The following is a 13,727-nucleotide window of genomic DNA, read 5'->3' on the forward strand; positions in this document are numbered from 1 at the left end:
AAGATTTTGAAGTTTTTATTACAGACCTGATTGTAACTTACACAGATGGAACAATGACATGATCATATATTGTTGCAGTTAACCAAAAACACAGATGGTCATAATTTGTTTTCATACCAATTTGGTTTCTGTTAATACTCCATTTTAAAAAGCTTAGGTGTTCAGCCAAAAGTTGATGGACAAACATGCCTGTGTTGTAGCAGCATATGGCTTAATATTCTTCTCCTTCCTCTTCGCCCTCTCCTTCTACAGAATCTACACCAACCTCCTCATAATCCTTCTCCAGGGCAGCCATATCCTCACGAGCCTCAGAGAACTCTCCCTCCTCCATACCCTCACCCACATACCAGTGCACAAAGGCACGCTTAGCGTACATAAGGTCAAACTTGTGGTCCAGGCGAGCCCAGGCCTCAGCAATTGCGGTGGTGTTGCTCAGCATACACACCGCACGCTGCACCTTGGCCAGGTCCCCACCTGGAACCACAGTTGGAGGCTGATAGTTAATACCGACCTTGAAGCCAGTTGGGCACCAGTCCACAAACTGGATGCTACGCTTGGTCTTGATGGTGGCAATAGCTGCATTAACATCTTTGGGCACCACATCACCTCGGTACAGCAGGCAGCAAGCCATGTATTTACCGTGGCGTGGATCACATTTCACCATCTGGTTAGCTGGCTCAAAGCAAGCATTTGTGATCTCAGCCACAGAGAGCTGCTCATGGTAAGCTTTCTCTGCCGAGATAACTGGGGCATAGGTTGCGAGAGGGAAGTGAATACGGGGATAGGGCACCAAGTTTGTCTGGAACTCTGTGAGATCTACATTCAGGGCCCCATCAAATCGGAGAGAGGCTGTGATGGAGGACACTATCTGACTGATAAGGCGATTCAGGTTGGTGTAGGTTGGGCGCTCAATGTCTAGGTTTCTGCGACAAATGTCATAGATGGCTTCATTGTCCACCATAAAGGCGCAGTCTGAGTGCTCCAAGGTGGTGTGTGTTGTGAGGATGGAGTTGTAGGGTTCAACCACAGCTGTGGAGACCTGAGGAGCTGGATAGATTGAGAACTCCAGCTTGGACTTCTTGCCATAATCGACAGAGAGACGCTCCATCAGCAGGGAGGTGAAACCAGAACCAGTGCCACCACCAAAGCTGTGAAAGACCAGGAAACCCTGCAGACCTGTACACTGGTCAGCCTATGAGAAGGGAAACAATTACCAACAGGTGAGTAGCTGCACTAGCTCAGTGTTTTGCTAAAGTTGCCCTTTAGGGGTGTTTGAATGCTGAGTGCAACACAATGGGGCATTATGCAAATCAGTGTTTGAAACATTAGGCGGTTTGTGTTGAGCAGTGCTTCACATTCACAAGACACAACTGTAACTGTTACATACGTCTCTAATATATTATCTCTGACTGTGCATGCTATGTCTTGTATATAATGTATACCCTGTTCAGTTATGTAACTATGTATTATTTGTCATCTTAACTCTGTGTCCAGGACATACCTGAAAACGAGAGGTAACTCTCAATGTATTACTTCCAGTTTTATTTATAAAATATTTTACCAGGAACACTCTGCAAGCTGTATGACCAATTAGTATAGAGCAGCACCAATGACATTGGATGTTCAAAATAGATACTTTAGGACTACGGCAGCAGTCCAATTAACCAAACATTGTTGTCTCGGTTTTCAGCCTTCAATACAATGTGAACCAAATTTGTCAACAATAAAGTTCAATTGTGTGTTTTAATAACTTGGTTGGAGAACTAACAACGCAAACCTAATAAATTACTCACCAGTTTGCGGATCCTGTCCAACACCAGGTCAATGATTTCCTTGCCGATGGTGTAGTGCCCACGGGCATAGTTATTGGCAGCATCTTCCTTGCCAGTGATGAGTTGTTCTGGGTGGAATAATTGACGGTATGTGCCAGTGCGTACTTCATCTGCGGAAACAAAATTAAATTCAGCACACAAATCACATACATTACTTAACACAGGGGCGCGAAAACTTTTTTTGCAGCGCCACCCTGCCTTCCCTCCTCCGTTGGCCGCCGCCCCCTCCTTACCTCACGCGGCACCGTGTGACATCACGTGACCAGCGGTGTCATTTTACGTCACATTACCAGGGCAACCGTGATGTCACATGACCCCGCTGTGTCATTTGACACCGTGTTGCCATGGTCATGCGTCCTGAAGCCAGCCTTGCCCGGTCCCCTGGCATTTAATTTAAATGCCTTGGGGAAGAGTGCGAGGCCTCTGCAACAGCACGGGACCTCTGCAACAACCCACGCCCCCCCCCCCCCCAAAAAAATCTCACGCCCCGCCCCCCAGTTTGCACACCGCTGACTTAACACCTGCCCACATTAGGTCTACTTATCAGTAACTAGTAATCACTCCAAACAATGAAAGATCAATGAAGATTTCATTTGTGAGCTCACCAATAACAGTTGGCTCCAGGTCTACAAACACAGCCCTGGGGACGTGCTTGCCGGCTCCCGTTTCACTGAAGAAGGTGTTGAAAGAGTCGTCCCCTCCTCCAATGGCCTTGTCACTGGGCATTTGCCCATCGGGCTGGATGCCATGTTCCAGGCAGTACAGCTCCCAGCAGGCGTTACCGATCTGCACACCAGCCTGACCAACGTGTATAGAAATGCACTCACGCTGCAGAAAAAAATATATATTTTGTGATGAGATATTAAAGCACAAGAAACATATGAAATGATTTGGTTTTGCCTTGTGAAACTCCTTTATCGCTACATTCATTTTACCAAGGTTGAAAATGTAACAAGCTCCCTTTTCAGTCTACACAAAATCCACCAACCCTGAGAACCAGTTGAGCCCTGACAGCAGACATGACATTGACACTCTTGACAGAAGATACCCTGGAGCTGCAAAACAGGTGGTAAGCAGCACAATGTCTTTCAAAGGGAACAAAAAACACACACACCAATAGGACAATGCCTCCTCCAATAAAAGAGGACGGCTTTTTTGGTGTCGTTTTGGGAGCGATACATTGTGGTCTTTTTCCTTTTAAATAACCCTCCAACACCTTTTAACTGGAAATAAAGGAATAATTGAAAGAGTATTAACAATTGAATGAACACGTGACACAGTCACAAGAACGTGTTCATTCAATTGTTAATACGATTAACTTCTGTACATTGGTAGCACTCATTTGTGTTATTAATAGACACTTGAAAATAATATTCTTTGAAATTGTTCAATATCTATGAGTGAGCGGTGTGATATGTCTTGTGTTGTGAATAATTGAAAGAGGAATCATTGTTTAATCAAAGGACACAACCTTTTTGGAAACTGGCAAGCAGCCACATCATACAGTGACTTCATTTTATGAAATGTGTAAGACAGCTATCATTATTTTCCACTATGATCTTTGTGGCAGAAATGTAGTATGCTGAACTTGGTGACTGCTAGTATATGTGCCAGAAAGGGTTAACGAGCACCTTTTGTCATAGCTTTTATTCTGAATGCCACGCCTGACTGGTCCTAGGGATCACACCCACAGCCGGCAGCTGACATTACTTCCACGTTTGCAGACAAGAGTCTGCATGCTCTTACCACTCACACCCTTCACCCTGACCATTAAAGGGGAAACAACAACATCTGCATGTGGCTTTCCAGTGAAGCAAAATCATCTCTGAAGATAGATCAAGTGGGATGTTCTATTTCTTCACCAGCAATCCAGTTACATTCCCATCTCGGTTTGCTTCACCCAGCAGCTGCTGCATCGGATGTGCCATGCCCACCCGAAATACCCAGCAACAGATGTCTCTGGGCACCCCATGTGTGTGCTTGTATGTGAAGTAGTGTGACAGGTGAACAATATGCTTTCCAGCATCATGTCTGTATATGGTGTCAGGTTGCCACTACCAATGTACATCGCTGGCCGAACCCTCCCATCTCTACAGAATGATGCACTGCGGTTGCATATGTTATTATGTGCAACACAGCACAGAATCCCAACGCTCTGTGAACACTGGCCGCCACTTATAGCGCAATGACAACGAGAGCATCCATAGGTGTCACCGAGTTGCCATGCACTCCCTTACCTGGCTATATACAGATCATGCGCAAATACCTCACTGGCAAATCAAATGTGTTGGCCTCTTATACGAAATGAATGGTCCTAGCGCGGGGTTAAAGTCAGCACAATCCTTTCCTTTCACGGACGTTGATTCAGACCCCTGCACCGCACAGCTCGGGCTGGAGACTGGGGGGTGAAGGGGGCGCGCTGCACACCCCAGCCAGACTCTTGCACTCGCGCGGCGTTAGTGCGACGCAGATTTATGTGAAGATAATAACTGAAGCAGTCAGTATCCCTCCGCAGCCCCGTTGGGCAGGGGGGGACTATTTAATGATGCTGAGTGCGCGGGGTCGACTCACAAGTTTATTATGCAGCTCTACTGTAGGTGGATAAGACAAGACATCTACTCACCATGATTGGAGGATCGGAGTCAACGAAGAGTGAAGAAAAATATGAATAAAAAAAATAATAAAACGTTACTTTATCCGACAGCTAAGAGTGGATGTAAGTAACAGAATGATAAGAACACAATTCGAGGCGGCCTTTTATACTGTACGGGCCGTGACGTTGTGCATTCATTATGCTAATGAGACGTGGCGGCCTCCTGATTGGAGGAGAGCCGGGAGCTCATTCCCCCTCACCAGCTCCCTAAAAAGATGGCGACTCTGTCCTCCTGCGCAGCCATTAGTGCAATCCGAAAAAGGCTGCACATACTGGCTGTCCCCTTCTATAACAAAAACCCCACCATTATAACGTGAAAGATGAGTTCTTGCCCCCCCCCTCCCCAAAGTAAAATAACGTCAGCTCACATTTCAAATGACCGTTACAGAGTAACCCCCCCCCCCTTGATTAAATCAGGTGGAAAATGTTTTTGCGGTGTACAGGTAAAAAATGGTTAATGTATTTAAACATTAGATACCTTACGTGATGATAATTGCTGATAGGTAAAATGCTCCCATGCTCATGCGTGGAGTTATTCGCCTTTATCCGCTAGCTACTATTACGAATGAATGAATGAATAAATAGGAGGGACGAGATCGGTGCATGGTGTATATAAACGATCAGATTAGTATGATGAAGATGAATTGGTGCTTTGCAGTTAATGGATATATAAAATAAATCTCCCCCCCCCCCCCAGATCAGGTTATGGCTGGCTTCCCTTTATAATCGCAGCTGCAGTGCGGCGTCAAGAATCCTTGCGGATCTGCTATTATTTATTATTATGATTACCCGGGAGTTTAAAAAAAATATAGGCCAATCACCTATTTAGTGCAGGGGGACGTACGTGATACAAACGCACCCCCACATTAGTAAATCTGATGACGGTAACATAGCTGCTGTATATGTGAGAGGGTGGGTGCATCCTGCAGATGAATACTGCGGCATACTTTATTTTTATACACTGGCACGGCCCCAACCATTCCCATATTATAATACTGGCGCGTAGGGACTAAAGGGTGCACAGCTTTCACATCCCAAGGTGCTGCTGCCAATCAAACAGCGCCCACCTCCACACCCCTCGCTGCAGAGATGGGAAAAGGGGCTTTCCATCATTCGGGACGGGCCAGTGGTATCCAACAGCACAGACACAGGTCTGCAGCGTGAAACACGCACGGGGAGCCGGCTCTTTCCGGGCAGGGAGGCAGTAGCCATGTATTTAACCCTTCGGCTGCCGGTGGGCGTTGACGCACTGTTTTGCACTGCTCTGGTGGAGCGAGCACCTGCTCATCTCCCACCTGTGAGATAGAGCTCGTTGAGGCGCCCGTAATTTTAAAGAGATTCCGACTCGCTGTGGGGTTTTGTCTTGTAATAAGAGGGTGTGTTGGCTTCCCCTTGCTGGCCAGCATCCCCATTTGATCTCAACACATACGTGCAAGTGTTTGCCCCCCCCCCCCTGCTCTCGCAGTGGATTGCAACGCATTGCATGCACCACTGGCAGTGAATGGGGTTAATGATTTCGCGCTGATCCTGTGTTGGCCGAGGCTCTGGGCTAACCCTTGTGTTACTACGCGGGCACGTTTCGTTTGTCTCGGTCCCAGGGGGCTGTGTCCTGGCTCGCGCGCTCTGCACCATCGTTCCATTCTGCGGTGACGTCACGACCGTTTCCCCCGCTGGCGCGAGTGAGGAGAGAGGCGGGTTGGTGTGTGGCGCTCCAGTCTTCTCTGCTGTGTGCGCGCTCTCTGGTTGGCGAGCTCGTTGTTGCCTGGCAACAGAGAGAAGACTCGGAGGGCTCCTCTCGCCTTCAGTTTCCCCTAGCGGTGGCATGATATATGTGTGTGTCCTTTGTCCAATCGAAAGTAATGCCAGTGGGGCTTACAATACAGGCATACCCCGCATTAACGTACGCAATGGGACCGGAGCATGTATGTAAAGCGAAAATGTACTTAAAGTGAAGCACTACCGTTTCCCACTTATCGATGCATGTACTGTACTGCAATCGTCATATTTACATGCATAACTGATGTAAATAACGCATTTGTAACAGGCTCTATAGTCTCCCCGCTTGCGCACAGCTTCAGTACAGCTAGGGAGCCGGTATTGCTGTTCAGGACGTGCTGACTGGCGCATGCGTGAGCTGCCGTTTGCCTATTGGGCGATATGTACTGACTCGCGAGTGTACTTAAAGTGAGTGTCCTTAAACCGGGGTATACCTGTACACTGCGCAGTATGCACTGGCATAAATACCAGGGGCCAAAGACCCTTAAAAGAAGTAGTGGAACTGTGCCTGTTTTTATACACATGTGGGAAACGCTCTCTGGGGACCCTGGTTTTTAGGCCGCGCTTATTGTGCCGGCGACGCAACATCGCCCGAAAACAAATACATTGCCGCCGCCGCCGCCGCGTGCGCTTACAGTGCGCTCCGTCGCGGAAACTGGAAGCTGGCAAAATTTGATTTTTCAAGGGCTGTCGCGTCACATGACGGCCCTTGAACAAATCAAATTGCCGGAATCCCGCGACCCCGCCGCCCGGCGAAACATAACTTTCGCCGGTGGCGACGGGTGACGTTACCCGCCGTGACGCCGTCGCCAACGACGGCACTATAGCACGGCCTTAGAAAGGTCTAGAATATTTAAGCTGTGAAACAAGGCTCTTCATCCACTTCCCCAAAGGGCCCAGACCGGCACATTTTAGAGAAGGGCTTCATGCTTATTGTAGTAACAAAAGACAAAAATACCCAATGCTACATCCGATATGACAAAATACATAGTTAAATACTACAGTGTTACAGCGCGCTTATAGTGCCGGCGATGCGATGTCGCCCGAAAACAAATGCATTTCCGCCGCCGCGTGTGCTTATAGTAAGCGCGACAGCGACGGAGCGACAGAGTCGTCGCGAAAACTGGTAGCCGGCAAAATTTGATTTTTCAAAGGCTGTCGCCTCATGTGACACCCCTTGAACCAATCAAATTCCAGGAAACCCGCGATGCCGCCGCCCAGCAAAATACAACTTTCGTCTGTGGCAACAGGTGACGTCACCCGTCGTGTCGCCATCGACGGCACTAGAAGCGCGGCCTTAGTATTCTTATCAGTAATGCCGAGTTCAGGGTGCATGCCGCGGCTGCGTGCTCCCGTGCGAGCGTCCACCGCACGCTCCTGCAGCCCAGCGATCTGTGTTCAGGCTGCAGGAGTCCGGTTGCGGCGTTTGGGAGCGTGACAGGTGGCGTGGCCAACGTATCACGGAGCTGGTTCGCTGAACCAGCTCACGTGACGCGACTGCCGCCCCAAAAAATCAATTTCGGTTGTAGTGGCAAAATGTAGCAGCGACAACGCTGTACTTTGCCGCCACAAGAAATTGCAACCTGACGTGGTTAATTGAAAACCATGTCAATGTTCCGATCGTGCACGTCGTGTAGTAAGCACCCTGAACTCGGCCTTAGGCCCAGGACATAGTGAACTCGGCGTCGCTGAGACGGGCTGAGCCGCGCTGAACAGATGCACAAAGCCCCTGCATCTGTAATCAGCGTGGCTATAGTTTCTCCCTCCGCATGCTTGCTGATGCGTGCGGAGGCTGAGATACTTCCCCGAGACAGGCAAGTTTGAAATTTGCCGCTCTGGGAAGCAGAGGAGCGGTCACGTGACCTCTCCCATCCAATGGGGCTGCAGCCGGTTCGGCATTGTAACTACAGAGCCAGCAGATCAGACAGAGGTGTGTGTATGTATATGTGTGGTGTGTGATGTATGTGTGGATGTGTGTGTGATGTATGTGTGTGAATATATTTATCAAAGTTGCACAATGTTAATAAATAATTTATTCTCACGACGTCTTTTTTTTAAAAATTTTAAAATATTATATAATATACATACACACACACACACACACACACACACACACACACACACACACACACACACACACACACACACACACACACGTTCCCCAGTGACACACAGACCACTTCAAAGTGACACACACACACTGACAGCTACCAAGTGACACACACACACAGTGATACCCGCCTCCCAAGCACGCTTGCTGTCTCCTCTGCCAGGACAGCAAAAAGCTCCTGGTAGAGCGAGCGGCAGCAAGCAACAGCGAGCAGCAGCACCAAAGTGTTCACTATGTCCCAGGCCTTAGGGTGATTTAGGTAAACCCTTTGGCCAAAGCGTTATTACCCTGCAGCCACTTCACGGCATGACCAGTATGCAGGTCCTAACACTACCTGTGAAAATTCTCATTTACCCCTGCAGTGGAGGGAGAATGGTCTTAGTGGACCTGTCCTGCACATGGGTTTAAGTTCACCCCACCCAATAGTAATATAGGTATGTTACTGATTTTTCATTTACACCAGCAAAACATGTGAAATCTTATGGTTTTTTAAAAATATATCAGTTCTGTAGTGTTAGATCACGGGTGCGCAAACTTTTGCTCCTGTGCTCCATTGTGCTCCATCTTGACCCCCGGTGCTCACGCCCCCCACCCCATCCCTTCGCTCAGTGCGGTGTTAAATGACGCGCGGGGTCATGTGACGTCACGTGACCCGCGGCATAATTTGACGCCGCTTCGCTATGGCAACATGCATATGACATCACGCCGCATAACCCTGCGGTGACATTTGAGGCTGCGTTGCCATGGAGACGCTTCCAGACACCGGCTGAAGCAAGGTAAGTTGAGGTTCCAGAAGCCTCATGCGATCCCCCGGCATTTAATTTTAGTGCCTTGGGAAACAGCGCAAGGCCTCTGCAACAGCCCGCGCCCCCCCAGAAAAGTCTCGCACCCACCCTAGGGGGCGCGCACCCCTGTATTAGATAATACTGTTTTTTGTTTTTTTTATTCAACTCGTATTGCCATTTTAATGGAGTGTTCAAGCATCCTTTGATTTCTGTAGCAGGCTTTAGCGCACCTTCCCAGCAGTGCAAGATATTTGCAACACTTTCCTGTTTGTAATAATTTGTTGCCCATTTTCCCAGCAGTTTGAGCTGCAAAATGTAAAAATAGATAACATTATCTTAGTAATATCTGGATACATTGTAGCTGATTAGTTACAATGACTGAAGCAGCCATTATGTTAGGCACGCAATCACTATTTTTACAGATGTATAACAGGAGCACTAAACGATTGCCAGTTTAGGTAAGAATGTAGAATGATATACTGCCACGTGCTTTACTTATACAAAGAAAAATAAAAAAGTTGAAAAGTAGTATTCCTGTTTAAAGCATCCCCCAGCCGCAAAAATAACTCCTACTCTCCTGGATACATTATAAACTTGAAAAGTACAACATCTCAACATTTTGTAAGCATGTATACCATCTGTACCATATATATTTACATTATCACCTTTACTTACAAGCGAGTTTTAGTGGGATAAAATACACTGGTCTCTTGCTCATTTCATACTGGTTGCTTGGGCAGCTGAAAGTCCGGGGGTCCCCTCAAGGCCCTTCGCCGGCTGCATTGGTCCTGCGGGTCAGCAGTTGAAGAACCCTGTTCTACAAGTATTAACGGGTACAGCCTTTTAAATGAATCTGTTCAGCTAATTATAACTCTGTTAAAGTGTTGCTGTAAAAAAAAAAAACGTCATGTGTCATGTTAAATGATTTGAGTGATTTTTGACAAGTATCTCATGCAGCCTCCAGTTATTCCTGACTTATTTGTACTTTTTTACAGACCTGTACCAATTGGACATTTGGGAGCTTTATGTAAAGTTTGTTAATAAAATAAAACATGTAGTGGTGTCTTTTTTCCTCCATCTTCTTCTCCTCCTCTCAAAGATGCTATACTCCTTATTTAATCCCCCTCATGTTTATTCCTTATTTTCTCTTTCATTGCCATCCTTCCAGAATCTTCTTCACCCTGACATCTTTTTCTCTTCCCTTCCCCCTTTCTCCTCATGTCTCTCTCTTTTCTCCCATGTGTGTCTTTATTTTCCCTCTTATGTATTTCTCTCTTGTACTTTATTTTCTGCTGTTCTTTCTATGTCTTCTTCCCTTCCGTGGCCGTATTTCCCCCTTGTGATTGAGCTCTCCCCTTCCTTCTCACCTTTATCAGCCAGTCTGGTAGGCTGCAGTCACAGCCCCGCTTACCTCGAGGCCTTGCCACTGACCTAGGCCCCACCCACCTACAGAGACTCTGCAGAGGAAGGGATTACCCCTCTGCGAGCTTCTTGCACCTCAGGGCCCACGGCAGAGAATTGATGTGTGCAGGGGGCCGACCCCCTAAATCCACTGGGTTTGAGACAGCAGTCCTGGCTTTCCCCCCTGTCAGTGGCATCACTGAATAAGGAAACTGAGGAGTCCTCTTTCATTTCCCTGTGAACTGGGTCGTGTGCAGTGGAGGACGTGAACGCCCCTGGGAAAACAAGCACAAAAATGGCATGACGGGGGCCCCTGGCGTGCATCATAACGTTGTGGCTATGTCAAGGCACCTAAAGGGTTAAGCCACTGAGTAGAGACGAACGATGGAGCACTCCTTGTAATATGAGTATATAATAATAGTTGTTTTTTTCTTGTATAGCGCCGACAATGTACGCAGCGCTGTACAGAGAATTTTTGGAGGCACGAGTCCCTACATAGAACTTATAGTCTATTATTTTCTGGTGCCTGGGGCACAGGGAGATAAAGTGACTTTCCCAAGGTCACAAAAGCTGATATCATGATTTGAACCAGGCTCCCCTGCTTCACAGTCCATCTCTGTGTTGTCAGAGTCAGTGCCTTTTACTCACTGAGATACGCCTACTTATAGCTACCGGTGCTTCCAGACTCCTGGGAGAGTCGTCTGCTGCTGCTGCTGCTGCTGCTGCTGCTGCTGCTGCTGCTGCTGCTGCTGCTGCTGCTGCTGCTGCTGCTGCTGCTGCTGCTGCTGCTGCTGCTGCTGCTGCCCAAAATTATGAGTAATGAGTTTAAAATAAACCCCCAAGTGCCCGCTTCTCTACCTTAATTTACACCAATGACTACCAGCTCTCCCCAGCTTTGGCATTGGGTTGGGAGTGTAAATGCTCACACTGCTATTGATAATTTTCTAACTCCAGAGAAACCAATGGGCATATTGACATCATGCTGAAAAGTTCCTACGTTTCAGTGCCAGGTACTGCCCCTACCAGCTTTTAATATCAGAAAATGACACTATGAGACAAATCCCTGCATATGGTAACAATCGTTTAAGAGCGTCATGGTAAAAACATGCCTATCCTTTACTTGAACAATTTTTTTCTATGGCTTTTGTACCCATGAAAAAGATTGAACTATATTGAATATTAGGGTAAAGGCTGGAGCCAAGATGGTTTGTTCTGTTTCCTATGAAACAGGCCCTTCAGTAGGGTGAATCCACAAGATTCTAGACTCTCCCATGACTTCAAACGTAAAGCTGCAGTCATAGGAATATCCTACATGTGTGTTTACAAAAAAAAAAAAAAAAATCAGTTCTGTACTATGAGAAAATATTTGTAGCATTTTTTTTAAACAACGCTGAATAATATTTTTAATGTATTACAATGTAACAAGCATTTTTTGTTTCTATAGCAACCATTTATAAAGTCACATCCCATTTATCTTCTGAAACAGGCTCTGGCACACCCCATTGTGAGCCCTGCCCTCTCTCTAGCAGTGCACCAATTGTATCTAGTGACTGCCTGGTCACATGATCTTCCCCACAGAACTTTGTCATATTAATATGCAAATGCATTCCACTGACCACTGACTGCAGAATGCTCCTCTTCAGCCATTTAGTGAACCCCCAAGCCGAATCTTCGCCAATCGATCACAGGAGAACGGTTCGATCGGCAACTTAGTTAATTACTTATCATTGTGTGGATGTGAGGATCGTCGTTAGGTCCCGCCCCCGCGACAGGTCCTGTGACGACACGGGTGATGCGCCGCAGACCATGGAAGCTACCCACAGGCGCCGCACCGTCAGACAGGGGGATACCTCCAAGTTCAGGCTTAGGCCCCGCCCCCGCTTCACGTCCCATGACGGAACGGGTGACGCATCACACCTGCAGGAAACCACGCACCGGAGCAGCGTCACGAGCCCACGAGGGCTTAATCCTTAACGCCACACTAACCCAGGATCATCTGCACTTGTGGCTCACTCTGGCTCCGTTCCACCATTGAGCGCTTGCTACCGAGTGGGCGGTTCATGCTAATGTGTGTCAGCTGCTTGCTGGCTGCTCATTGGTCACCTGCCCTTTATATGCTCAGCCAGCCCTCTGGCAATTTGGCTGAGCATAATTCTTTGTTCCTGAACGTAGTGCTTACCTCAAGCTCTTGCTGCCTTGTCCTGTTGTCTTGTGCATTTTTGATACTGCCTTGTCTCTTAGGCCCGGGCCATAGAGGGGGGGAGCCGTGCTGCACCGCGCTGACGCTGAGGCTCGCCTGCAGAAGCTGTGCGATTCCATGCACATACAGGCGAGCCAGCGTCCGCGATCGGAGGTGGGGGGAGACTGAGGGAGGCGGGGCAGTGACGTCGCTGGGCCAATCGCCCGCGACGCACTGACGTCGACGTCACGGCGCCGACGTCACGGCGCCGTGACGTTGACGTAGCCCCGCTCTCATTGGAGGTTTTCAGCCGACAGCGTGCTGAAAAACAGCTTGGCGCTCGGCTGAAAACTCCAAAGCCTGAGCACGCCTGCGGACGCTCGCGTGAGCCCCCTCTCAAGGCATCCTCATTGAGGATGCAGGGGCTCAGCGCCGAGCATCCGCACGCCTCAGCACGGCCTGTCCTTCTATGGACTCGGCCTTAGTGTTTTGACCTCGGCTTGTACCTGGACCTCTACCTTCTCCGCCCCTGGACCCCGGCTACCCTCTATGACCATCTGACTTCTGCAACCCCTGACCATGGCGAGTATTACGACTATCCTCCCTTCTCCAACCCTTACCCGGCTATACGACTCTCACTCTGCACTCCGGACACGCTCACGCGGCTGGAGGTCGGTGTACACTAACATCCCCACCTCGGCCTCGCAGTCCCGTCTTGTTTGTGGTGAGTAACTGTTACAGAGGATTATTTTGATGCACATATTAAAGGGGTGGGGGGGGGGATAAATAAAACCGGCAGCTTAGACTGCTGCTTTAACTCCAGAGGACCACCATCATTGATTCTACATGGGACTGACTCATATGGGCTAATCCTATTTTGTCTAAAGTGCCCGTTTGGGCCCTTTTTGTCCAAAAATTCCATTAAAGTCAAGAAGGAATTTTGGCTGAACACAGAACGACCACTTCGGACAGAATATAATTACCCCTTTAA

The 13,727-nt window shown here is 48.2% G+C and overlaps 1 protein-coding gene across 3 annotated transcripts in view; it reads right to left on the reverse strand.

The window, feature by feature from the left end:
- The window catches only part of LOC142489816 (tubulin alpha-1B chain), a 28,538-nt gene continuing 14,811 nt past the window's right edge, over positions 1–13,727 (reverse strand). Inside the window, exons 1-4 of one of the 3 annotated variants that reach the window (XM_075591256.1) lie at positions 4,456–4,613; positions 2,438–2,660; positions 1,794–1,942; positions 1–1,192 (exon numbers count right to left, since the gene is read on the reverse strand). In XM_075591256.1, coding sequence (XP_075447371.1) covers positions 212–1,192; positions 1,794–1,942; positions 2,438–2,660; positions 4,456–4,458 — 1,356 coding nt within the window. In that variant the 5' untranslated portion in view covers positions 4,459–4,613 and the 3' untranslated portion in view covers positions 1–211. Of the gene's footprint in view, positions 1,193–1,793; positions 1,943–2,437; positions 2,661–4,069; positions 4,233–4,455; positions 4,614–13,727 lie in introns of those variants that run through there. The other 2 variants (XM_075591258.1, XM_075591257.1) reach the window with 2 other exon arrangements.

Source organism: Ascaphus truei, chromosome 3 (genome assembly GCF_040206685.1).
Source record: "Ascaphus truei isolate aAscTru1 chromosome 3, aAscTru1.hap1, whole genome shotgun sequence".
In the NCBI taxonomy this organism is placed as follows: domain Eukaryota; kingdom Metazoa; phylum Chordata; class Amphibia; order Anura; family Ascaphidae; genus Ascaphus; species Ascaphus truei.